The 27,856-nt window shown below is 37.0% G+C and overlaps 1 protein-coding gene across 14 annotated transcripts in view; it reads left to right on the top strand.

Annotated features, from left to right (window-relative positions):
• The window catches only part of CDC42BPA (CDC42 binding protein kinase alpha), a 181,938-nt gene that overhangs the window by 63,112 nt on the left and 90,970 nt on the right, over positions 1-27,856 (top strand). For all 14 annotated transcript variants that reach the window (XM_063152594.1, XM_063152595.1, XM_063152601.1 and 11 more), the window contains 3 exons: positions 744-827; positions 5,148-5,243; positions 9,708-9,856. In XM_063152594.1, coding sequence (XP_063008664.1) covers positions 744-827; positions 5,148-5,243; positions 9,708-9,856 — 329 coding nt within the window. The remainder of the gene's footprint in view (positions 1-743; positions 828-5,147; positions 5,244-9,707; positions 9,857-27,856) is intronic.

Here is a 27,856-nt window from a genome sequence, read left to right as displayed (position 1 = left end):
ACAAAACTAATATTCTCAGAAAAGGATGGTGTCAGTGAACTTCATTAATTTATTATTACAGAGGCCCATGGCATCTAATGTTTTAGAAGCTATGAGGAGAGGAGAGGCAGCTGGGCTGGCTTGTTTTGTTAAGTTTTATTTCTCTAGAAAATGTGCATTTTACTGTTTCCTTGTTGCTTACAACAGATATCATAAAGAGCTCATTGAACTTCAGGTGGAAAAATATGAAATCATACTATCTTTGAAGAAAATCTAGTGCATGATTTGAAATGAGAGTGGAAGTTGCTTTATGTCAAATCTACAGTTTTATTTGTTTTTAAAACCAAAACCACATTGTTTATCTTGATTTAGAAGCTGCTGTGCTGTTACCTTTTTGTTGAGGGCTCCAAAGTTTAAATAAGTGTGTAGCACTGAAGTGCAGGAATATAAAGCATAGAGCCAGAGAGCTTCATGTCATTATGGTACTGCAAGAAGTGTGATGCTGAGAAATGCCAGTTTTCATTGACAGTCACTTAGAAAAAAATTATACCTTGGGAAAGTGTGATACATAAGGAAAGCTTACAATAAACTTGGAATTTTCCTGTACTATTTAGGTGTTTGTTTTGGTGGTGTGGTATTTTGTACATAGTAAAAATGTATCCAGAATACTTGAAAAAAACTCCAAAACTGCAAGGTTACATAAAAATGAAAACAATATATATTTTCTTGTTGTAACTTATTTGTCTTTCATTTCTTTTTTCCAGGTTGCAGTAGTAAAACTGAAAAATGCAGATAAAGTTTTTGCCATGAAGATACTTAATAAGTGGGAGATGCTGAAGAGAGCTGAAGTAAGATTGCAGCAGTGTTTTCCATGATTGTGTCCCCTCTTACTTTGCTGAATTGTCATTTCTTTGTCCACAAGTCTCCATGTTTATTAGAGGGATGGAGGAAGTGCTTCACTATTTACTGGCAGTATAAAAAAAATATTAAATAAGCTTAAAGCAATTCATCAGAAGGGTTGAAATGTCCTGGAATCTTGACTTCTGTGGGGCTGAATGTTTTTGACATTAGACCTTTTCTGTGATTGTCCAAAAATTGCCCACTGCACAAGTGATCTTTTAATACATTTGTTCCACTTGGGAATGTGTTTAGCAAGTATTTTCCATGGTGGAAGGTAATTGCTGAGCTATAAGAAGGTAACTGCTGAGCTATAGCTCATCAAGTCAATTAGTTGCTCAGTAGTTAGAACTTAGTAAAGGCCCAATGAGTGGATTGAAAAATCAGAAAGATAAAAGTTTCAAATTAATTAGAGGGCATGTTTCCTAAAAATGTTCATCTGCAAAAATATGTGATAAAAAGTTCCTCATTAAAGCTGGAGTCCATTTTATGTCTGAAAAAGGTGGAACAGCTCCTTCACCAGCCTTACTTTTGCCTTAGCTGTCTACTTTCTTTATACAACTCTGCTCTTCACAAATCCTTGGTATATTTCCCCTGGATTCCTTTGAAAGGAAGCTTATGAAATGCAGCCTGCACCTGAATACTTGTGTATTAATTTTAGATGGAACATGTATCTATCTGTCTAATTTGCTTTGAAATTCTTCATCTGTGCATACTAAAAATACACTCATAAATATATAGTTTTTATTTCAGACCTCAACTTTGCTGCTCTCAAACTGCCTTGCTGTTCAACTGCTTCCAAGTTTATTCTGATTTCCTCATTTATGTTTTAATTACATCTTGGTAGGAAGTGAGATCAATGGGAAACCATCACACTTTTTTAAAAAATGTATTCAGACAAATTAAAGCCAATTTCTGATGTGTGCACATCCTGTTTCTTTTAATGAAAATGTTATCATATTAAGTATAAATGGCTTGCAGATTGTGGTTAGATGTGCACAATGTGTTTCCTTTTTATCCAGAAATTATTCAGATACTGAGCAATCTGGCAGTAGTCTTGATACAAAGAGGTATTTCTCTCCAAGACAAATGTCATTACTGTAAGTTTTATTATTTCACTGAAAAAGAAAGGACTAGGAATAAAGCTCCACTCTATTTTTAAATGTACCCTTTTAAAGTGAGTTTGAAAACTGTTTCTTTTCATTAGGATACAGTTATAAATAGGTTTCAAAAATTTTTCTCTATGCAAGGTATTAAAAATACTCTTCCCATGGGTCCAGCTGAATTTCTGAAAGTCTGAACCGTTAGCCTAAAAAGAATTACAGCAATGTTTTTCCATGTATTTGTAACCCATGGGTATATAGTGGAAAGAGAACCATCTGGAGTGAAAATGCATTATAAAGCATGACCTTTAGCAACTGTAACCTGTCATTTTTAAACATTCATGAATGCTCTTCTTACTACTGATGGGGAAAATGACCCATTTTTGCTCTGTTAGCAGTGTGCTGCACTAACATGAGATGCACAGGAAGATCATGCAGTCCAAAACTGCAAGCATACAGATAGATCTATATGTTAATATATATATATTCATATTCTATATGTTAATGAACATATGTGTCAACAGTGTGTGAAGTGGGAGTCATTTGTAAAAGCAGAAAGAGAGTATGTGCTCAAAAGAGGCTTGAGAATGCCAGAGTAAGGTTGAGAGCTACAAGCTCTGTGTACAAAAACTGTTACTGTAAAATTACACAGGTTGCAAAGTCAGTGTTCTTTTTTTTTGTATAATAACAGAGGATAAATTTTCCAAATACTTGCCACTGTTGAGATGGGATGTAGAGCTGGGAATGTTACTGATACAAGGAGTACCTGGAAGTGTGTGACATGTTGCTGTGACACCCCCAGACCCGCTACCCTGAGCGCTGACAGACACTTAGAGTGACACATGTGCCATGCTGCTGCCAAAGGAGGCTCAGGAGAGACCAGGACACATAGCAGGCAGATGGAAGCAGTCAGCATCCCCAGGAGGTGCTGACTCTGAGCTCTGAGGACATGAGCACCCAACAGCAGAGCAGGTCAAATTCTTTGCTGCTTGAAGGCCACGATAACAGAGATGAGACCATGGCACCGAGTTGGCTTTGCTGTAACAGAGTTGGATCTGATGACCTCTGGGGGTCTCTGCCAACAGTTCAAGGAGACTGCCTAGGGAAGATGAAGTGTAATGCTGGAATAATGGAAGGCACAAAAAAGGCTTAATTTTATAAAAGCCTGTTTTAGCCAGGCTACACTAATTAAAAGAACTGCTGCTACTGTCTCTTTTTGTTGTTGCTGGAATTTTTTTTTTTTTTTGCCACTTCAACTCTCAGCTGTGATCTACTGTGGTAGTAGCTGTTGCTTCAGCTCTGGGCATGCTGCCCAGTGGTGGGTGTCTGTAGTGCTCAAGGAATGCACAGTCTTTTGTCAAATCATGGCAAAAACAAATGGAATTATATAAATTCTCTAGTAACCAATCCTATTAGTTGTGTCATAACAAGCAGAGAAACTACCTGTTATTTATCCTTGTGAAAACAAGAGTTCATAGTTATTTCTCTCTGAAATATGTGAAGAGTTTACAAACAAAGAAGGAAAAAAAATCAAGCTGAAGCATTGCCACAAAGCATCAAACATCTTTTCTTCCTTCTGAAGATGATCCATGCTCATTCTCCTACCCCAAGTCTATTTTTTATTCAGTAATCTTTGAAGGTATTTGTTTGAAGTATGTCTTGCTATTTTCTCAAATTTCACTGATTTAGCTGCTGCATTGTGCAATGATTCAAGTATGTCATCCTAATTTTTCCTGGTCTGCATAGTTCTTACTCACTGTATTCACCAAAAAAAAGGACTTGATGGTTTATTTGCTTGGAAGAAGGAGTTACTTGCTGCTCTGTTTTTGCTGCATGTTTTCTTGTGCATATCTCAATCTCAAATGATATTCCATTTTTCATTCTTCACTTTCCAAATCTCACAGCCAGCAAAAGCCATGCCAGAAGTCTGCTCTTTTCCTATTGGATTTGGAAATCAAACTGAAAAAATAAAAAGCAAATGTTTGAATTTCCTTTAAACTTAACTGTCTCAGAGATGGAGAGACAGAGCAGGGTTCAAAATGATGAAACATCTTTGTGAAGAGCAGAGTGTGCTGTAATAAAATATGGTCTGTGTTTTTCTCAAACTCTCCATCTGCCTTCTGAACAGAGCCTGTACAATGTTATTCTTTCCTTTGCACTATTGTTTACATCTCTTTTTTTCTGAACAAAATTGTGTATTGGCTTTGTTATTTGATACTTTTTGTTTTCTTGTGATACTCACTTCAGAACTTACTCCCTTCAAAATATTTAGGAGATTTCTTTGCTATAGTTTCTTTTTGGCTTTTTGTCTGTTTGGTCGTTTTTGTCTGTTATTTTCTGCAAAGTTGTTTCTGCTGAGGTATTTTTTTCACTACTCAGGGCAAGTTGCAGGACCTTCATTGGATTAAATGCCTTGCTGCTTTGCACTAAGTTATTTTCTTCACATTTTGCCGTTTTTTTTCGTACAAAACATTTGTTGGCAGTTCTTGTTCCTCCTCTGTTCCACTTGATATGAAGGCACCTCTTGCCTCCTGTTTGTCTTTCCAGTGTATTGAGGGGAAACCTCTTGGGATGTCTGATCAGCAGCTTATACCTGGCAAGAGCAACATTTGCTCCTCCCTGCTTTTCCTGAGAGAGGGGTGTGGAGAAAGTGATTAATGATTATCAAGTGATGACTACATGGAGTTATTGGCAGCTACTTTCACATGGAAAGAACTGTGTGTGAGAACTCAAGTGTAAAACTAGGCTAACACCATGATGAGATAAAACACAAGATTCCAGATTCCAGCTCTCTGACTCCTAGAGCAGTTACAATTATCTAATGCCGTTATTGATTGTTTTTCTTAATCATACATTGCTATCATGTAATTATTGATACATCAAGATTTTGACATTTAGATGATGGGAAGCAGCAGCTTATTTATCCCTTTGCATCACTTAACAGTACAGAGAAAGTACAACTGCTTAAATTTGAAGAAGGTGGTCTCTTCTCATATTTATTTCTTTTTAGATTTTGTCATATTTGGATAGTGTAATAAATAACTTGTTAACTGAGAGGCAGTTTTGATTTTTTTCCTCCCAAATATAATGTCAAAGCACAGTCAACTTGCTAGATGTTTTTCTTTATCTATTTTACCTAAAGCCTATAATTATTTTTCTCCCCTTCAGACAGCCTGTTTTCGAGAAGAAAGAGATGTGTTAGTGAATGGAGATAACCAGTGGATCACAACATTGCATTATGCATTCCAGGATGAAAACTATTTAGTGAGTGTTGCTTTTATATATTTATATATATATATCTGTGTGGAAATGCAGAGTCTTGGTTGTGGTTTGAAACAGAAAAGTAGTTTATTTGTTAATTTTGTATTCTGGACCATACAGACCATGTGAGGATCTGTGGTTTTTCCATAAAATTCTGAAGGGTGGAGATTGGTGAGAAACTTTGGAAGTTTTGCTATAAATACTCAGGAAGGCAGGTTTGTTTTCTAAACCACTGTGCATTTGTTGATAAACTTTGGTCTGTCTGCATAGTCTTTCTTATAATTTGTCATTCCAGTTTAATTGGATTTGTAAAATTGAAAGTGCACTTACTAACATAGATTTTCTATTTTAGTTTTTCATGATTAACCATGTTGATTACAGTTTTACAGAGAGCAATTGGGAGTAGACCTGTTTTGAAACAACTTACTATTTTGAGACTTAAACTCACTAAGCTGTCACAAAACAATAAAGCAGGAAGAATGCCTCTAAATTCTCATAAATAAGAGTTGGAAGGTGTAGTTTATTAAATTAAAATGTCTCTTTGATGTTATTTAATTTTTGAGTATTTTGAATGACTTGCAAAAAGAAACTAATATGTGAAAAAGTGGCCAATTTTCTATAAAATCGTTCCCACTTAAAAAATGTTTTGATTGTGATACAGTTTTGGTAGAATTTATACCTGAAAAAGTAAACAACTTTGCATTGATGGCCTTTGATTATTTGGGTTTGATTGCCCTGTACTTTGGATTCTCTATCATTAGCAATTCTAATAATTTTCTTAAAATGTATTGTACAGCCACAGTAGTGTTTTCCTTCCAGTCTGTCCAATACAAAAAGTGCTATACAGGCTACTCTTGCAGGCCTGCAGTGATTTTTGCCATTATATTGCACTTTCTTCTGTCAATTCAGATGCCTGGGGATCCAGGATTTTGGTAGGTTTTTATAGAAATGGGGCTCTGCATTTGTAAGTCTAACTGTTGGTGTAAATACCTCCCAGCCAGCTTCCTGCTTTGTTAGTGTGGACAGTAAAAATAATCTCATGTATTGTGTAATTCTGATCTTATCACTAAGAGCATTTCAAGAAAAATATTATATATTCCAGAACAGCCTGCTAGAATTTGTTTTATTCCTGCCATTTTCCTTGTTTTCACTAAGAACAGAGCAGGTTCTGTTCTTCATCTTTGATAGTCTGCTGGGCAAAATTTCAGTGATACTGAGAGTTTGTATCATCACTAGTTCTCCATATGCTTCTTATTGAAATTGTGTGTAACACAAGTGGCCTTTATAAAAAAAATCTGTGTAGATTGAGCAGTAGATGTGGTTGTGCAGTGGCTGTTGCTTGCCTTGACATGGACCTCAGCAAACTGGGGAGAGAGAAATCTCATGGATTTCAGCAAAGGGAAAGGCAATGCCCTGCATCTAGGGTGTACAGTAAGAGAAACCAAGTACATGCTGGGGCCCAGGTGAGTGGAAAGCAGATTTACTTGAGGGGCTGATGGATAACAAGCTTAGCCATGAGGCAGCAATGCACTCTCACAGTAAAACGGGCCAGGAGTATTCTGGGCTCAAGGAAAAGTGTTGCCAGCAGGTCAGGGGAGATCCTTCCTCTCCTCTCAGCCCTGCACCTGAAGTGCTGTGTCCAGGTCTCACCTTCCCAGGGCGAAAGAGAGATGGAACCACTGGAGCAAGGCTGTTGTGAGGCCAGAAGGATGATTGAGACATTGGGGCATCCTTCCTGGGAGGAGAGCTGGGATTCTTCACCCCAAATAAATGTAGGATGGAGAGAGGGGTTATCATCAATGTGTGTCAACACCCCATGGAGGGAATTGAGACAAGGAGCTGGATTCCTCTCAGTGGTGCCTGGTGGGAGGACAGGAGCCAGTGGGTACAACCTGAAATCCATGGAGGTTGATCAGAACACAAGAAATCCCTTCTTTATTGGGAGATGCTCAAACCCCAGCTGGAGACAGTTACCAATAGCCTTTTCTAGCTGACCCTCCTCGAGCAGATGAGGTCTGAAGAGGTCCCTTCCATTCCAAATGAATCTGTGATTGTGGGATTAAATGCCTGTGTTAAGCTTCCACCAGCTACTAGAATTTAGAGTTGTTAAATCTATGCTTTTTCTTTGTCTTGGAAAGATGGTGCTGTCATACAGTAGTATTTTGAGAAGTATTTGAGACTGGGATAGATCTGGATGATTGTGTACATTTAGAAGGTATTTTTAAAGCTTGAAAACCCCCCTATTTTTTATAAGAACCTGCATATTTGACATTGGATATTTGACGGAATTTTTAAATGTCAAATTTTGTTTTTAGATTTATCTGTAATTCCTACACATGTATTTAACTTCATTTGCACAACTTAACCCTGAGTTACAGTTTAAGTGTTGGCTTATTCAAGGAGTTGAAGGTTTCTGTGTTGTTAGGCCACTATGTTGCTCTTGCAAATTTAGGAGGAGGTGCAGAATCCTGTGTTTTAAGAGCCAAAATTCCATTATTTTCCTGTATCCAGTATCTGAGTTGCAGAGGTTTTCAAAGTGCTGAAGAATGCGTGCAGAGATCCCACATCAGTTAGGAGAATCTGAAGAGTTTTTTTTTTCAATATACATTCAAAGCAATAAATTCAACTCTGGGGGATGTCTGTGCAATGCATCACTTAGTAATCAGTATCTGGAGTTCCAAAGGCTTAATGCATTTTCTGAAACTGTAAAACACAAGAAATTTATACAATCAGTCTTGTTCCTGAAGGAGTGCAGGAGCACCACTGAATAGAAGATACTTATCTTCTGTAAGGGTTGTGAGCATAATTTAAGAAGTTCATTATTCCTGTCACAAAGCAACAGATGAAAATTTGACTATCAACACATTTAAAATCTTGTGGAAATGCCTTTTGTGCTTTCTTGTGCACTTGGAATCAGTGAGGATGCCCCTGTTATTGTGTATCAAGCTGTTAAAATCTTTGTTCATCACCTTTATTGTTACGGAAAATATGAGGGGAAAGAAACAGGTGTAAGATTTCTGCCTGCCCCTCAACATCCCTAGAGCTGGCATAATTTTGCAGATTTTTTTATTCATATTTTAGTGTCTTTTTCTGAAAATGGAAAAGGCAAACATGTAAGGGCAACTAATATAAATAGTCCCTTTAGGCTGTATTTTCAGAATTTTAAAGAAACAAATTCGGATATTCATGATTACATTTTCAATATTTTTTATTATTTATGGTCTTCTTAAGAGTCTCTGCTTCAAATGCAGATAGGCTGCCTTCCTGGAAGCAGGCTGGAGCTCTAACTAAAGACTTTCAGGGAGTCTAGTGGAAATTCATTCTCAGGGGTGTGATTTGAGTCTTGGAACTGTCCTGTGAAGGGCCAAGAGCTGAACTCTGGCGATCCTTGTGGTTCCCTTCCAGCTCAGGATATTCTGTGATTCTAACTAACCTGTCCACAGTCATGTTTGAAAGTAATGTTTTAGCAGTGGGTGTTAAATTAGAATGTTAAAAATTAGTTTTTTAGCTATAATTAATTTGATTTTTTTCTTTCCCCCATTTAGCCTTTCAGGCACTGTTTCATAATTAAAAACAAACTAAACTAAGCTAAAATATATTAATCCTGAATTTCACACTAAGTTTCACTTTTTCCAGTAATTTTAATTATGTTGCTAAAAGAAGTGGCATTTTATTCTGTAAATACAGTAAAATGCAGAAAGGCTCTGATTTCTTTAAAGTCTTTGCATCCACTTTTATGGCTGGCAAGTTTTATGTTTCATTAATATCTGAGAAATCAATATTTTTCTCCATCCTTTCAATTAGAGAAGGTGACATGTTGTATTTTATGTTGCCAGGTCCTGTATCATGTGTAATGTCAACAGTTTCTGGAATTATGCTGTGGGTCACTGGAAGTCTCTCAGACTTTGCCTTAATCTAAATAGTCTTTAGATTAGAAATACCCCTCTAAATAATCTAAAAACTTTGCTCTCCAAAGTAATTTGTTTAATGGGAAAAGAAGGTGGTAGGAAGAAAGGGAAGGGAAAGCCTTGGAAATTTGGGCAACATAAATGAGATTACAAATTTACACACTTGTTTCATTTTTATAGGTCTGTACTTAAAAAATCTTTACTCCTTTAGCTTTCTAACAAAGGGCATTGTTTTCATAAGGGAATCCAGAGGATCTAAATATTTCATGTTTGGTGGTGGGACTGTGGATGAAGTTGATACTATTTTGTAATGAGGCTTACTATATTTGGGGAGTATCAATATGAAAATTGTTCAAGTAGGCTAAATGCTAAACTGCAGCTGAACTGGCTGCTGTTTTCAGAGCACTAAGAATCTTGGTTAGTTTTTTTTTTAATGTCCATAATAATTTTTGCAGTGAATTCGTTTTTATGCTTAAATGAATATTTAGTCTTCTATTCACTCAATAAATTGTGATTGTTTTTTTCCCTCCTCTGTTCTCTTACTGTTCCCACTCCATAGTACCTGGTTATGGATTACTATGTTGGAGGAGACCTGCTTACGTTGCTCAGCAAGTTTGAGGACAGACTCCCTGAAGATATGGCTCGTTTTTATTTGGCTGAAATGGTGATAGCCATTGATTCAGTTCACCAGTTGCATTATGTTCACAGGTAAGTAATTAGAGCTCAGAATTCCTGTTGGAGTTATGGAGAGTTACTTGATGGAGTGAAACCAGTTCCAGTTAGAAGGTTTTAAGTGGGTAACAAGTGTTTGCTGTGTTAGAACCAATCTCTCTGTGTGTTGTGGTTATTGGAGCTGTTAATAAACTTGTACATCTGGTCAGAGACCTGAATGAGCCTCCACATGCATCTCATGAACCTTGCACACTGGAGTGCTTGAGAGTTAATGATCCATAATTTATAAAAGCAAAACTGGAAACCTCTTTGTGATGTGTGATCAAATTTGAATAGGTTTTTTGAAAGGTCAGATTCTGTTTCTGTATTAATCTATTTGATTTATACTGAGGCTGAAAGTACACCACTGTCTGCTTTTTGAATTTTTTTTCAGCCTTTTCTTTTGGACTTAAGGGTGTTGTCTTTAAAATCAAGTGAGGACAGCTAAATTAATGGAAGTACTTAAGTTGTGGTACTTACCTTTACCTTGTTGTATATGTTTTATATATATGTGTGTGTGTATATATACATATTTAAAAAAAATATATATAAATACTTGTTTCACAGGAAAATACCAAGTCATTTGTGTCTAGCTTTTTTGGAGACTGTGATTGATTCTTCCACAAAACTATCCTTATCTTTTCTGTGATCATTCTCTGCTGAACTCAGTGGTAGTTCTTGTGTGCAGAGGAAAAGGTTATCTTACAAGAGGCAGAATCTTCAAATGCACTCAGCAGATGTACTTGACTCCTGACAGAAGTAAGGAGGAAAACTCCCAGGTCTTTAGGCTGAATCATTAAGTTGGCAGAATGAGCTCGTTTGGTACATCCATCTATGGCCCTTAATTAGAGCCTGTACTAACCATGCCTTCTTTTACTGTTCCCATTTGGCTGCTTCACTGCAAAAAAGGTGTGTGGGAGGAAAGTGGAGGTGGTTTTAGGCTGTTCTTTTTGTCCAAAAGGTGTATTGTGGTTGGTTTTGGTGTGTTACTGGGCTGTTTTTTATTTCCTTTGCAATTCTGGCTTCTCATGAGGGAGCTGTGGGTGGGGTGGAGCTAAACTGCAAATCACTCTTCTGGAATAGTTTGAAGTCTGTTAGTTTTGCTGAAGAACTGTGTCTACCTGCTGAAGACAGCTTTGTGTGATAATGTCTCATGGAAAAACCTGGAGTACTTTCCTTGAGTACTGAAGATATGAACTGTGTGTTTTCTGCCTTTATTTTGTTTTGTTTTTTGCCTAGGTTTTTGCATTCAATTTAATGTGTTTGTGGGTAAATTGGTGATACACTACGTACTCTTGCAAGGTCTTTTACGCAGTAAATCTGCATATGGAATAGTAACTCTTTGCAGAAGACCAGATTCCTCCTACCTTTTTGTCCAAACAGATCAAAGCCTTTGTAATTGAGGTTAGTTTGTAATGTGCAACAGATGGGATGTTTCCATCCTCAGACAGTAGAGGAAATGTTGAAGTAGGTGCTGGTGTAAAATTTGGGATGAAAATAGCAGCATTGCAGTTGAAAACAATGTGCTAATTATTATGCTTGCATATTTATTCATATGAATTTATAACAAAAAAAAAGGGGGGAGCCTCTATGAATTCTTGGTCCTTTGTTTGATTTGTGGTGTTGCCAGTGAGCTTCACATTCATAAAGTTCTAAATGCCACTTTGGCATTTTATCATTAGTACTGCTGTAATACAATGCCTGTTTATGAAGGCATGTTTGGCAAGATTAAAAATGCAAAGAGCACTTGAGTATATGTTAAATGATCAGCCTTTGAAATGAGACCTGTTTCACTGTTAGTTTTGTTAAGATATTTTCAACTGGTAAAGCAAAAGAAAGGAAAAGAAAACACATCATCTGAATGCCACTAATGCTCTTTTCCTGAAGGCTTAACCATGGTGGCCACATCCTTTTTTGGGAGTGCCTTGAACACAGCAAAGGATGTAGGAGAAGGAGGAAATAGTGCTAAAAGCTGGATTAATGTAGCAGCTGCAGTGGTGATTTTTCAGATGAATAGCCAGTGTGCATCAGGGTTTGATCTGGGTTGTTGCTACTGAACTAGAAACTGTGCTTTAGGCATGTTTTGGTCAAGGTTCTGCTCACACAGTAAGATAGCAGATTGCTTTGTTTTGTTTCCTTTTAGTGCCCCAGTTCTTTCAGGATAGATTTTCACATTAACCATTCACAGTGGTATACTCCAATGATAATTTTCTGGTCTTCTGTGGATGTTTTTGTACTTTATAAAAATGAAATTTCTGTTTTTCTTTGAAGTATATCACTCCTCTTGTGCCTTTCTAGCATCAATCTCTTTTTAGTTGCAATTAGTTTTGTTTGGGAGTGATGCTGATTGCAGTGGCTGTTTGTGTGCCAACCACTCTGATGTCTGAAAGTGCAAGACACTTTCCTTTCCTAAAGTACATTGGCCAAGATTCTGAAATGTCAAGTACAAACAACCTCAGGATTACTTAAATTACTTTATTTCAGGTTTTCAGTTCCAAATTTGAATGCTCTTTCTGCACTAGCATTGTGGGACTGTAGGATGAATTTATAGTGAGGAGATCAAAATCTAGGTATTGATAAAATTGTGCAGATAAATTGCATGTTGTTTTTGAAGCTATCTCCTGATACCTAATGAAATTAAGAAAAAGAAAAGTTGCTAGCTAAAAATAACATCAATACTACTATTTTAGGGTATTCTTAATGTTTTCTCAGGTTGTATCCTCTTTTTAGTTTCAACAAATATGTGATCCAGTATTTTTGAGATAATTTCAATCAGAACAGAAATGTTGGATAATTTTTCATTTCTGACTAACTAATTTCTGTGAACAAATCTTGTGGCATTTTACCTGGTAGCTAAATGATGGCTCTGAATGTAAACAAAATATGCAGCTGTTCAAAATGAGAAAGAAAGTGCATATTTGTATCCCTCACAAATGTGCAACTTTGTTGGGAAGCTTATACTTAACCCTGATATCTTCAACTACAATTTGTACCAATGAAGTGATCCTTGCTTTTAGGCCAAGGTTAAATATTGTCTTGTGTCAGTTTTCTGCAAAACTTTTATTTTTATGTATTTTTAACACCTTTCTTCTGTTTTTCTTTCCCCTGCCCCCTCTGGAAAAAGTCTCTACATGCATTAATGTTAATTTTCGTTTCAAGGTTGTGTTGTTACTTAATTCTTCATGGCATATGTTAAAAGCTTATATTTGCATGCATTATCAGCTATCCAGGTGTGGACTGCAATAAAACTCTTCTCACCTTAAGCTAATTAGCTACACTTTTCTTTGTGCAAGTTGTGCTACCTCAAACACACAAAAATTGTTTTTCCTACAACACCTTTATGATTTCATTGGTGAACCCGGTTTTCTCTCAGTTTTATCTAAAATAGAAATTCTTAGGTTTTGCCTAAATTCTTTGGAGTAAAAAAAGATTGGAGAAGGCCTGGCTGCCATGGGAGGAAATTTTTCCTGAGAATTGCAGAGGATGCCCTCTGGAGAGGGGCTCACACGCAGTGTGCCACTGGTGGCTTTGCACAGCCCTGTACTGTCCGTGCTGCTGTCTCCAGAGGCAGCCTCTTAATAAGGGTGCATCTAAGTCTATCTCTGTCCTAAATTTAATTTGGGACATTACAGCTTCTTGAATATTACAGAATTGTAAGTGTTTATGTGCTTAAATAATTTCCATCTTGACTTTCTTTCCTCCACTTATTTATTCTGTGCAGGGCTGCACAGTGATTCAGGGCAGAGACAATTTGAAGCTAGGGAGTGTTCAACATTTAGGCTTATGATCCTCCAGACCACTGCAAAAATACTCATTTAAAATAGTTTTCATATATTGGCACACACCCACATTAAACAGTTGTCTTTTTCTATTGAATGGTAAAACAATCCTTAGTTACCTTCTTACTAAGAAAATATTTTGGGAAGATTATTCAACACCTGTGTTAAATGCTATTTTTGTTGGTTAAATTTATGGGAGGATAGTTAAGACTACAGGGCAAACTCTTTAAGTTACATACATGTCAGATGTTGTCTTTTGCATGTGAAAAGATAGGCATGCAAAGCATTAACACACCCACTAAGTATGTGTAATTTCAGTTAGCTCCATTAGGGTGCTTCTGCATTTCTGGTTGCTGCTGTCTTTTACTTGGAAGGATTTTAGCATTCTGAACCACCAGATACCTTTTCTTATTCTTCTCTTTCGATTTTCTCTATCAGCTTCTAAAATTTCAGCTGAGCTTCACTGGAACATTTGAGTTCTTAAAATGTAGAGCAGCAGAATTCTCTGAGGGAGTGACATCCTTTCTGAGAAATACTGAACATAAGGGAATAAATCCATTAGAGACATAAAACAACTGTCTATTCCCTATCAAGCCAGACTCTTTGCTTTTAAGACGGTATTATTTGTCCTCAGTAGAAATCATCTTAGGGACATCCCTGAAATATTTACTGTCGGCAGGCAGCTGAAATCTGGTATCCTTTGTAGGATGCATTTCACTTTCAACTATAAGTTTCAGTGCCAGTGTATCCATTTTTGACTTGCTGAATAAGTGGTTTTCTGTCCTCTGGGTGTAGCCCATCTTTACTGATCATTAATTTGCTTAAGTGGAAAATTGAGGGGTGGAAGGCCCATCTTGGGAGTCAGCTGCATTGCGTGGTGTGTCTGAGTTGAGTTGGCACAAGGATGAGCCAAGAGCTCTGGCCTTTGGTAAAGTGAGCCCTCATTGTGGGTTTGAATGAAAGCAACGTCGTATTTTAAGTGTTTACCAAACTTTGCAACAGACATAATGTGGAATGCACGCATGAAGATGTCCTTACAAAGTGCTGAGAGTGAAGGAAACAGGGCTAGAAAAATAAGGAAAAAATAACATCAGATTATTTGGATAGTTACTGAAAATGTATTGCTTTGAAATGTGGCATGGTTTAGTTTTACATAGAAAACTGCAGGACAGAAAGTTATTTTAGTGAGTGTTTGGTAAGCCAGTGCTTCCTTAGGAGGTATTCTGAGACAAAGGTAGGAGAGCTCTGTGAGCTGTTCCTGCTCCATTTTTCCATTGATGAGGTGCTGGGATACAAAGGTTCTCTGGGCCTTCATTCTGCCCTGTGACCTCAGATGGTCCAAACGCTGGCAGCTGCTCTAAAGTGTGCCCTCAGGGTGGCACCTGACTTGCACTGAGAGCTGGGTGAGTTAATGCTGTTTGACTGCAGTGCATTGGTAGGATTTCCAAAGGAGCCTGCCATGACCTAGAAGCATTTTTGATATAAAAGGCCCACAGATGCTTGGAGTGCCAAGAGCCAGTGCATCACACTGGTTGTACATCAGTAAGAAGGCAAATGGTTTCTTGGAGTGTCTCATGGGAGTGCTGATTTGAGTGAAAGCTGTGCAGTGGGTGACTGAGTTGGTATAGACCTATATGTATATTCTGTGTTATTCAGGCAGAAGGAGTTAAAAACCCCTAAATCCAGCCCCTTAAGCAACAGTAGCCTTGAGTAGTCCTTTCAGCAGAAGTGCCTTTACAAATCTCTCTTTGGACCTTTTTTCTCCCATTGTTCCTCTCTCCCCAAGCTCCAGGCATTTCTTCTTCCCTGCTGAAACAAAGGCTTGTGGCACTGTGCAGGGTACTAAACAGGGACACCAGGCCAAGTTAGAAGTGGCTTTTCATTTTAACTAACCTGGGTAAATTTTTCAATCTTACAGAGAATAGTAGGAAGTCGCCTTAAGATACCTTTCCAATAAAAACATTGTTCATTACATTGTGCCTGTTTCACACCCCTTGAGTGGTGCTTGGGATAGCTGGAGATGGGATTTTAAAGAAAAGGGAGCATGAGAAAGTTGTAGTATAAAATAAATGTACATTTATGTATCATACATAAATATGTGATATCCTCAGCTTACAGTAAAACCTTCCCCTTTAATGGTTGACCTCCTAACAGAGGAGGTTGTTGATTATTGTCAGCTGAGGAAGGCTGGCAGCACAAGGACTGCACCCCTCACTTCCTTCTGAGTCCCTACCTGCCCTTTAGCTGGTAGTTCTGTACTAGAAAGGAAACTCAGGAAAAGGAGGAGTGTGTAGAAGAACAGTTTCTACTTATTCATGTCAATTTGTGCACCTTGTGGGTGTGATTGCTTGAAAGGCAGGTGGATGTGAGCACACTGCCAGATGGTGTGTAATCTCCCTTAGGTAGGAAATGGTTGTGGTTGTCATAAAGCAGAAGTGTTTAAACCCTCCTAAAAGTGAAAATGAATGAGAGAGACAAGAAATAGTTTGATTGGAAAGGGTCCTTTTTAACTCTTAAGAGGAAAATTATTAATGCCTCAAGTTTTCTATAGAAAAACCTGTGGTCTTCCCTTCCAAGTAATAATGTTTAAAGCAACACTCAGAGGATGCTAAATGTGATGGAACTTTCCAAGAGCTCCTGCTGCCTCTGGCATAAAGATTGATTTGACTTCTTTGGTGTTTGCAGAAGAAACATCCACATTAGAACAGTCATAGCTCTGATATGAGATCTGTCTCAATGTTTAATGAAGTCAGAAGTGCTCACAGAATTTAATAACTTCTTTTGAGAACAAAACATTCCCATTTCAAAGTTGTTTTTATGTAATTTAAGCTATAATTTTGCCCTCATTCTCTTCTGATTATTTCAGACCTGGAAATACTTTTTCCTACTACTTTCTGTGATGTCCAAAATCAATATCAGGAAAGTAGGACAAAAACATTTTCTTTATTTCTGGATTTTTTGTCTCAATGACTGTGGTTCTGAGGGTGTAATTAGCTGTTTATTTGGTGAACAAGATAGAGGTGGTACTTAACTTTCAGTGATTTTGTTGTTCTTTATTAAGTTCAGAATGATGCAGGCAGAAATGAAGTAGTTGTCTGATAGTCTTCATTATTCTCAAGTTTTTTGTTGTATGGAAAGGAAACTATCTGTCTCATGTTTTGTCTTCTGCAGACCTTCCATTTCATTATCTCTCTGTGAACACAGTATTTATTTCATAACTACCTCGTTTCATAGGTTCTTCAATTTTTTATTAATTAATACCTTGTGTGTTCCTCAAGTTCCTTCTTGAAATGCCTTTATTTTATGTGCCCCTTGCTTCCTTTTTAGTATTTGAAATACAATTGAGTTTATATTATTTGATTACATAAGATTAGAAGCTGCACTGAACAAATTCATTATCATTAGCTGACTTTGAATGTCATGTAAATTTGTCACTGCCTAAATAAGCAATAGTAACTTGGCTTTAGAATCAGATATTCCTGCAGTGTTCATATAAAACTGTAACACTGAGATGCTTGAATGTATTATAAAAAGAGTTTTAAAACCTGGTTTCTTGCTAGAGCATTCTTCCCAGTGAATATTTGGTAAATTTGGAGTGAAAATATTTTAAGTAGGTGAACTTTCAGATCTGACAAGTAGAAATTTGATGTTTGAATTTCTGAACTGAATGACTGTTGCCTCAGCCACTAAATGTAGTACTTCCCTTTTTTCACAGTAAATTAAGATAACCTTGCAAGATATCTTATTATAAGATGTCAGGGTAAGAATCTGATTCCTGGAAGGACCATTAAGGAAATATTAGTCCAAATAACCTTGTCTGTATTGAAGCTGTTCTTCAGTAAACATTTCCAGAAGAACTGTTGTTGCATTGACAGAGGAGCCTAGCTTGTGTTCCTTTTTAACAACAGCAAAATACTGCTGGCTTTTAACTTCTTAAATGAGAAAAAAAAAAATAGGTCACTTAACATCCTGCAAATTAGAATACTGCTTACCAAGCAGATGCTTGCATGAGGTCAGACTTGGTTCAGTTGTGGAAGGTTCCATGGTTGGGGTCAGGGCAGCAGGACCTTGTGGAACTTTATCTGAAAAGTTGCATTAAAATCTTTATTGACTCAGGTGCTGTGATGTTTGTGCTGTTCAGTTTTTCTTTATTAGCTGTTGGGGGGCAGCCTTTAGCATTTCCTCCTGCAGCAGGAAGCTGGGATATTGCTGCCACTGTAACTCAGGAATTCTTAATCAGATACAGTGTGTGAAGTGCTGGAAAAGGGCATTAGAAAGGTACCAAGAGAAAACAGTGGCTTAGAGAAGGCAGGAAGAAAAGGGAGGAGGGGCTAAAATCAGATCTGATACAATAGTAGCAAAGTTATGTCTTCTTCTTATAGGACATTGAACTAGCACAATGAGGAATTTACTTTTATGTAAGCGCAGCTTCTTTAGAGTTCTGCTTAAGTTTAAGAGCTGAAAATTCAGGCCTTAAGTTCCTTTCCAAGATACTTTTTAAAAGTTACATTTGCTTTTTCTATTAAGCAAGCATTGTGCCTTGTGCTTTATGTCAAAAGGAAATTATTTTTTACATATGCAGTTTGAATACAAAGGCTTTTCCAATAACACTTTATCCTTCATAAGTGTAATTTTAGTGTATTTGAGCAAACAGTATACAGTCATTATTTTTCTAATTATTTTAAATTTTCTGAGATGTTTTCCTGCCAGGCTACAGCAAGTACTGGATATACTGGGATCCATTTAGACCAAATGCATTTCTTCCTTTGTAGCCCCTGGCTACGGTTCCTTCCTTAGTCTGTTCCTCTCAGGAGTTTTATGCCAATGTCACAGAGCTGATTTATTGTATTTGGATCGTGCCTGTCAATATGGTTTGTTTGTTTTCTAGCAACAACAAAAGCAAAAAACACATACTGAACTACTTACATGCCTGCTGCTGTATGACATGGTAGAGAAACTGTAGACATATGCTTCCAGCCTGGTCTGGCTTATTCCTTCATGTTTCCTTGCCTTTTGGTTGGAATAAACGTTATATTACAGCTTGAACCTGCCCAAACGCATTATGAATGTGTTATAGGATGAGAGATTTTAGGATATGTTTCTATTCTTTTGCTTGATTTCTGTTTTGTAAGAATTAATGTATTGTTTTCATATTATTTCCCTCAAATTATAATATTTTTGTGGTGATTTAAGCTCATCTATTAATTGAGCTATTGTTTTTTGGCAAGATTTGCTTTAAATGAAATTAAAATATTCCTGTGTTAAAGGATGAAAGTACGGTTTTGATCTCTAGGGGAGTGATCTTCTGAAACAGGCACATGCTCACAATCCTCCTCAGATGCCAGAGATATAAGCTGATTTAAAGCTAATTTTGCATATAAGTGTTTTGTTATATTTATACAAGCACGCTTCATTTTTAATCTGCTTCTTTGTCTATATGCTGCAGTATTTTTAATTAACCAAAGATAAATTGTTACCAGGACTACTTCCATACTGATTAATGTGGTGGACCAAAATCTTTGGACAGCTGCATTTTCAGGGCTGTCTCAGTGACTGAGAAGAGGTGACTTTACAGGGGGCCACACAGACACAGTGATAAGCAGAAACCATGAGAGCTTTACAAAGCTTTGCAAAACCAAACAAGCAAGAGCTGAAAATTGTCTCACAGTAATTCTTGACAGTGAGGTGGTGAATAGGGCCAGCTGGGCATCCCATTTAGGTATGTTGGAGTTTCACACACTGGGAATTAGAAGATAGCTTATCATGTCCTTATTCAATGTGTGAAGAAAGTGGAGCGCAGGCAGAGTGAGAAATAAACAGTGTGTAATTTTGTGTGTGGTGGGCATGTTTTCATGGCAGAGCAGTAGAGCTGTGGAGTTTGAGTTCAGGTGAGTTTTGACTCTGACATTGTGGGGGTAGAAACAGCCAAGCTATAGCTGAGAGTAAGTGGAACTCCAAAATTATGAGTACTTCCAAAAAGGCAAGTAGGTTTGGGAACTAGAATAAATATAGTAAAACAAGAAATCCACATGTGCTGTGTTTCAAAAACTGGTTTTGATCAGGGGACAGTGTTGCAAATTAGAAAAAATAACTGGAGAATATAACATATCTTTGTATGTGCATCTTACTTTAAAGAGTTTGGTAGTGATGAGAAAGAGCTAATTTCTGTACCACCAAGACTACTTGGTTTTGGTTTGTTTCATTTTATACTATCAGAGCAAGAGTTACATTTTGACATATTGGGTAGCCTGATTGGAGTTTCTTTATATGTAAGTCAAAATTTTAGGGATTTCTTTTACAGACAAAACTTTTGAAATAATGACACGACAATGTTGAGTATGGTCATTCTGCAAGTTGTTTTTTAATCTTTGAGTTGTCAGACAACTTAATAAAAATTTAATGCTAAGGATTGTAAACATTATATGAGATGACATTTTGGAAGGAACTTGTGTTGTAGCTGCAGTATTTCTGACTCTGCTAGAATATTTCTCCCAGAAAAACCAAGAGCCATGGTTCCATCACACTGTAAAGGTACAGATGTGAAATAATGTTCTGGTGTACACAGTTCCTTCTCTATCTCTTACAGTTGATAAGCGTGTTGTGTAAGAGAAGTTTCTGCTGTTACACTCACCAGGAATGTATTTACATTTTACATTGTTAAGTGTAATCTGATTTCTGTTATTATAGTCTTCAGTTTAGCCATTTCTGTATGTGTGATATTCCAATCTTCCCTGCTGTTACTGCTGCTTTTCAGCTTTGTGGTATCTACACATTTTATGAGTGTGCATTTATTTTTATGCTGTGTTTTAAAGCTAAAATGTTAAATCAGTTTCAAAACTGATCTCAGAGGATCAGCAGTAATAATCTTCCTCTGATTTTATTGCTTCTTTCAGCACTGTGCAGTCATCTCTCCTTTGGCCAGTTGATGATCAATACCTTTCCTAGTACTGTCATTTGTTCTTTCAGTGACACTTTCTCTCATATGAGAAAAATTAAAAATTTTTTAATATGCAATTGTGTCTCAATGCATAATACTGTGACAAAAATTGCCTGATTCTGGTAAATTGTGTGCACAAAGGAATTCAGACTTTGCTCCCAGTGTTTGCATGGCATAATGTGGGATTCCTCATAATCATTCTAAATATTACACATTATGTTTCAGGAAGTGAAAGTTGTTTAGTGTCAGTATAGTCCACATGTTTTCTGCCTGATTAATTGCAACAGCTCCAAATAACATTCTCTTCCTACTCACCTGGGTCACAAAGCTGGTGTTTCTTTTAAGAATGTAAAATCCAAAAAATGGTAGAAAATTTAAGTAAGGGAAGTGTGATTTGCAGTGACAGCACTTGTCAATGGACTCAAAAAGAAATTACTGTCAAGTCACAACTCCTACTTAAACATTGGATCAGCCTTTGCTTACCTTGTTTCTTTCAAATCATAGTTTCTGGAAAATACTTGTCTGAGAGTCTGTAGTACTAATATCATGGTTGCTTTTGACAATCAAATGCTTAGGAGAGCTGTGAATGCTGAAATGTAAAACATCATGATTGCCAGTTGAGTATTCTAAGAGGCATTAACTTGTCTCTTGCCAAAAAAATCATAATCTGAGTTCTGAGGATGCCATGGAAAGTAATGCAATATTTTTTTGTTGTGGTATCACATTTGCATGCCTTCTCACAGATCTAATTTGAATTAAAAAACTGATTTATAATAAATTATGTTTGACCTTAACAGTCTATGATAAATTAAAAAGAGTCTGTAATTGAGAATTATGCCAGCTTCATTAGAAACACAAGCACAGAAGCTGCTCAGTGCAGCTTTCCTGGCAAGATAATCCTGTTATCCCATCCTGCTTGTTCCATCATTTTCCTGCTTTTTCTGGGAATATACCAAAATTCAAAATTGCTGTCCCATAATTTTTTTTATTGTTTAGTAACTTCTGTACTCTGCCTGTAACTACACTGCATGAATGCAAAACAGATTGCTGATTTCCCTGCTTACCTTATGAAGATGTTGCCAGAACCTTTCTGTGTTTGTGCCTGCCAAAATTTTGCCTGTCTCAATGTTTTTGTCTTCTTTCCACCAGTGTGCACTAACTTGAATGTGTGTATCTTAAAGTGTCTTGGCAAAACTAACACATAACCTTTAACACATTGGAGCTTTTTTGAGGATATCATGTAGAGAGAAAAAAAAAAATCTAGATTTTTACTTTAGCATCAAGTGAGTCTTCACGTTGCAGTTGCTGATTTATGTGGGTTAGGAAATGTTGTGTAATGTTTTGGCTGTGCTTGTGTGATTCAGATCAATAAGCATTTCAGAAACTTGTTTTATCTCTATTATTGCCTCTTAGTTCCCTAGTACCAGATCAGTGCAGAGTAACATGTGTATGGAATATTATTGGCAGCATCAAAAGGATCTTCTAATCCTGCTGCTCTAGAGTGATGAAATAATAGAATTGTTCTGAGAATATCAGGAAATTCCTATTCCCACATGAAAACAGAGCATCTTGAACTGGATTGAAGCAATTTCTGGTATCCTGTTGAAATTTTGACACAATCCTGATGCAGTTCTTGAATTCTGTCATGACTGAAATTCTCTGTAATTGGTCTGCTTGAAGACATTGCAGCATTACTGAAAAGCAAATGTACATTTAAGGTAAAAATGCAGCTCATGTGTGAAATGGTTGAGATATACACACTAGTATGGGATTCATACTACAGGCTTTGTCTTAATTTGTGTTTTATGGTAATGAGAATTCTTGCCTGAAAGTAGCTGATGGTGAGATACTAGTTTGTACAAGATTGAAATAGCATCAGTAATAATCTTACTGAAATTGGTAATTACATTAGCATCATATATTAAGTAGAAGAACTCTGAATGCCTTATCTTCTGTGTTTTACTTTTTTGGTACATTTCTAATATAATAGATCTTTTTGAACCACAGTTTTATTTCGGTGAACATTTGTGACACTCAAATCTCAGTTCTGGGCAGGCAGTACTTAACCACTGTTATATAATTTTATATGCTTGGTTCCAGAGCCATGAGAAGAAAGAAGACAATTTATGTAAACATTTTAGCAGTGTCATGTTTATTAAAAGAGCCAGCATTGAGTTGGCTATCAGTTTTGCAGGGTGTTGGGCTGTCTTGTCTTCGCTGTGCTTTTGCCAGGGAGGGTTGGAGCAGATGATCCTTGTGGTCCTTTCCAACCTGGTATTCTATGATCTATTTAGAACAGATCATCTCCAATTGAGCACTAAAAATTTGATATTTAAGTAGGGACCATTGCTTTCTGAGGTTTCAACACAGAATAGGAACCTGTCTGTGAATATGTGCAAAAGAATAGTGTTAGGCAGGTGGATAAATTACTTAGGAAGCATTGTTTTCTTATAATGCTTTGGTAATGGTGTTGATAATGTTCATAAGAATTGTGGAAGAATGGTGGGAAAAAGTCTCCATTTTTTAAAATAAACCTTCTGCTGAAAACCATTTGGCTGGTGGTGAGTTTAGAAAAGGGTTGCCTGGTTGGAGATGAGGCACAGGCACCAAGATCTTTGATTTTACATTTCTGGATACATTTCAAACAAGCAAAACTAGTTTTTTTTTATTCAGACTTTTGCTGATGCACATCAACTGTAACACATGTCCAAATGAAGTTTTTTATTAACTCTATGTATCATATTAATAAATCATTTATAGATACAACAGGTCTACTTGCATCTATAAATTCAAGTCAGAAATTGCTGTTCCTTACTTTAAAATTTTTGCTTTCCATTTGGTTCCAGAAAATGTTTGAATCTCAGCTAGACAAGGATGATTAATTCATCATTCATTAAGTCACATATTCCTGAATTCTCTAGGAAGTAAAGGCAAAACTAGCTAAAACTGCTCATTATGCAAGTTCTGAAGTGCACTTTTTGTAACATTACACACAGCCAAAGACTGTCAGACTCCTTGTTAACCATTAGGTGCACCAGGGCCAACTAATTCCACTTAAACAGGCAAGCAACAATGAGATTAACTGTAGGTTAAGTGACTCAAAAATAGCAGCTTTGATCCTCCAAGGAACCAGCCATTTAAATGGTGAGGAGACCAGACAGAAAATAAGCATGGGGGAGAGGGAAACAAAGAAGAGGAAGATGGGAGTGACTTCTGAGAGCTTGAGGGATGGTGTGTGTGTGTGTGTGTTGTACTTTTGAATATTCCTAAATAATTGTTTGTTCTAGGATAGTGTTCTGTGACTTTCTTTTAAAATTGTGAATTCAGCCACAGTTTTCACTCAATAGCTGGAGTTCTCAATTTGAATCTCTCTTTAATACAACATGTAATTGAGGCACATCAGTCATATCCTTAAACTCTAATAAAAAAATCAGCAGTGCTGTGGTGTGTGTAGTTTCCTGCTATATGTTCTCTCATTGTAACTTCTTGATATGAATTCTGTTGTTGCATTCAGTGATAGGACTAAAATTGAAAAAGCTGGAATCACTTTCCATAGTTGTCTCTGAGATGCAGGCTTGTGGTTCACCTGGGTGCTTCAGCAAACCTGACTCTTGCCTGAGCACCAGCTGACTCTTACCACCCTCCCCTTCTGCTGTCTGCACAAGGTGCTGCTTTTCAGCATTTTCAAGGCTCAAAACTTCTCTCTCTGACAAACTCCTCCTTTCTGCAGTCAATGGCTTTTGTATGAACGTCAAATGTAAAAAGGCACAACAGAAAAAAAAAATTGGCTGTTATTAAAAAATCAACAGGCAGGCTAGGAATTTGAAGCACATCTTCTCATCCTGCTGTTCACTGTTTTCTGTCCTTCCCATTCTTGTTTATACTCTACAGCAAAGAAGGGTCAAGGAGCTGGTCTTTGTGAGGAGAAAAAATTTCCAGATTGTAACATCTTGCTTGGCATCCCATGGTCAGATGAAAGATCAGAACCTCAGTTCCTTACAGAATTCTCACTGAAATTCTCTCAGTCTGAAAACCAGACAGGGTAAAAGAACCTCTGACAAAATGAAAATCCAAACCCTCATTATATAGGCCAGAAATCTGTTATTTTGAATGTCATTTTAGTGTCAAAAAAGAAAACACCCTTTCCTGTCCCAAAACAGAAAAATAAATAAATGCACACTCTTCTAAGAAGTATTGGGCACAGAGGAGTCTTCTGGAGAGTCTCCTAATTCACCTTGCGGTCCCCTGGACATGGTCAGAAACAAACCTCTGCAATTTCCCATGAAATTAGCTGAACACAAACAAAAAGCCAATGCCAAATAATAGTGTACAATGTCTCTTCCTTCAGCAGTCAGGGTAGGGTTTCTGACAGAAGTCTCTCTGCTCTGCCCCTCTGTATTGGGATTTTGGGAAGGTTGGTTGTGTTTGGATGTGCCCAGTGTGGTCACTGCAGTGTGGTGCTTGGGGGCTGCCTTCCCACCGTGATTCTGAACTGGGCAACAAGGCACAATGTTTACTTCTTACTCTTTAAAAAAGCATTTTTGGAGTCCTGAGTGATTCAGCAAATTAAAAAACAAAATCACATCATGACAGAGGTGAGAGGATTTTTATGTTTCTTCATTTCTGCTGTCCTCAAGGATTCAGAGCCATTTATGTCCCTCTTGAGCTCCTTGCACTGCTGGGTTCTTCCACCCTGTGGGCTGTCCTTCCTCTGGAGGACTTGGTTGAGGATTTCATGAGAGGGTCATGATGTGATTTCTCACCTGGCTGTGGAATAATAGCATACAGGAAATGTTGCAGTCCTGTTGCTTTTTTCTTGTCAGCATACAGCCCTGCCTGTGTACACTCCTGTAAGGAACTCACTCTTTCTTGCTACCTGCAGCAAGGCTTGGATTCAGCCTATACCAGCATTGATCAGGTTGGTAGTTGACATGGAATGAATAATAACATGAAATAATTTAAATTTCCAGTGAAATACAAATTTTCTTCCACTGCACATATATAGGGACTTTTACTCTTCTTCTCTCTGTCCCTAAAAACAGTCACTTTGCATTTCTTGTGTTCAATAGCAGTATCTTCTGCTGTATTTAACAACTTGTAAATAGAATTCATTCAACACAGTTTTGTTTTTTGGTTTGGGGGGTTTTTTTGGGTGTTTTGGTTTTTTTTGTTATTGCTTTTTTTTGTTTGTTTGTTTTGGATTTTGTTTGGTTTTTTGGGATAACCAAGAGCTAATAAATATTATACTGTATATTTGCAATACAATAAAAGACATTCAAGCTGAGGGGAAGCAAGAGAGATTATCCTAAATTTAGTTTTATTATTTCAGGAGTAGTAGGTTCTTTGCTCCTCACTGTTCTACTTTTTACTTACTCACTGGGAAAGAATCTTCTTTGCTATTAGCATTTAACCTCTATACTGTTAATTTAGGGCACAGTTAAGTAGAATGCAGATTTGGAAAAGCTATACTTTTTTCTGTTTTGTTCTTTGCTTCCACCTCCCCTTTTATTTCTTGGAGAGGGCTAAGTATTCTGACAGTACTGACTTCCATTAAAAAAAAGAGGAATCCCAGGTATCTGTGTAACTGCTGAATAAACCTTTATTGGGCAAAGGACGAAGAAAGCAGAGGTTCCATGCCGCGCATTGAAATGGCTGTGTAGTAGTGTTGTTTTCAGAAACATTCTTCTTCTGCTGGGCAGTCTTTCAAAAAATATATGAAATCTAAAGCCCTGCTAGCTTGGGAGAAGAACAGTAAAAGATGTGAAACATAGAGGATATAGCAGTGCATCCTCACATATTGGAAGAGCTGTGGCAAGTATTTGATGCTTATATTTGTTCCCTTGGAGTGGCATTGGTTTTCTTCTCCTTGTAAACGATATTTTTTAGTCTCCAGGTTTACTTGCAGCTTTGCATCTTATCTTTGTTCTGTTTCCCACATAACTCAGGAACAACAAATAATTCATTTAAATTTTTGTAATGTGCTCCCTATTCCTGAATATTTTATGTGTCCTTAAAATATGTTCTACTTTTTTATGTGTTTCTCTCCCTCCCTTTAATACATTTTTAATTGTTTTTTATTGCTGATCAAGTAAATGTGTGGGGGAGAGAGAAGATCAACCTCATATTAAGACTGTATATCCTTCTTTTGAAAAAACAAAAAGCATTAAGTGATCCCAGAACTCATTTCTGCACAGACCTCTTTTTCCCTCACCTCCCATAATTCTCAGTGCATTTTTATCTGTGTGTTTATTCCTGGAGAAAGACAGAAAAAGGCCAAGGAAGAGTTGCTGTGGGGTGCAGTGTGGATCCAGCAGGTTAGTTTGTTTCTTGATCAGTCCCAGAAATTTTCTAGTGGTTTGCAACTAATAGCTTCCTTAAGCACAGGGCACTTAAAAATATCCCTGATAATTAAAATACATGTAGGTGTGCCTTATACAGATATACATACAAAGATATATATAAGAATAGATACTAAAAAAATTTTAGATTGTCCAAACAGCTTCTGAGTGAACACTCTTCTGTGAATTGCTTTCTTTGTATCAGCAGTGGTTTTTCAAAAATTGAATATGTAAAATGTTCTTTCACTGTTTTTATGGAAACCAGTACAAGTTCTCAGTTTGTTTGGTTTACTCTCAGAATTTTTCAATGCCCTGAGCAGTTTCAGGGGCTGTGTGTGGTTGTGCAGAAAAGCAAAGAGCAGAGACTGCATATCTAAAATGAGAATCAAAAGGAAAGAAAACATTTATCTGCCTACAACTACGTGTTAAGGTTTTTTAGCATAGGTAGTAATTTACAGTGCAGCAGCTGGGCATATTCTGGATTCCCTGTTAGCCTCTTCTTGCAGGATTTCTTTGACAGATGGCACTCACAGATGGGCATAACATTCTTAAGGAGCTTACTCTTTCTACTCCCTTACCCACCAGTAACTCATGATACTATTAGAAATCTAAAAGCTTTGACATGAATTAGCCTTACTTAGCAGACTTTAATTTTTTAATCTTTAGAATATGCTGGAGGGTAGTAGTGCTTGTGGAGTTCTTAATCTGTTTACTTAAGTTCTTAGAAGCCAAAATGGAATTCCAATAAAGTTGACATGGCAAAACATGGCAAATATACTATCATTTTATTGCTTTTTAAATTGTCATGATAATATTTATTCTCATCTTCTGGAGGAAAAACACAGAATGGCACAAAAGAGTAGAGTCTGACAACCCAGAAACAGCTCTGTCAACTGAAGTTTGCAGAGTTCAAGCAATTTGCTTGGTATTCCATTGTAACTAC

The sequence above is a fragment of the Melospiza melodia genome, chromosome 3, assembly GCF_035770615.1.
Source record: "Melospiza melodia melodia isolate bMelMel2 chromosome 3, bMelMel2.pri, whole genome shotgun sequence".
Classification (NCBI taxonomy): Eukaryota; Metazoa; Chordata; class Aves; order Passeriformes; family Passerellidae; genus Melospiza; species Melospiza melodia.
Note: the sequence above shows the minus strand (reverse complement) of the source record. Positions and strands in the feature narration are given on the sequence as shown.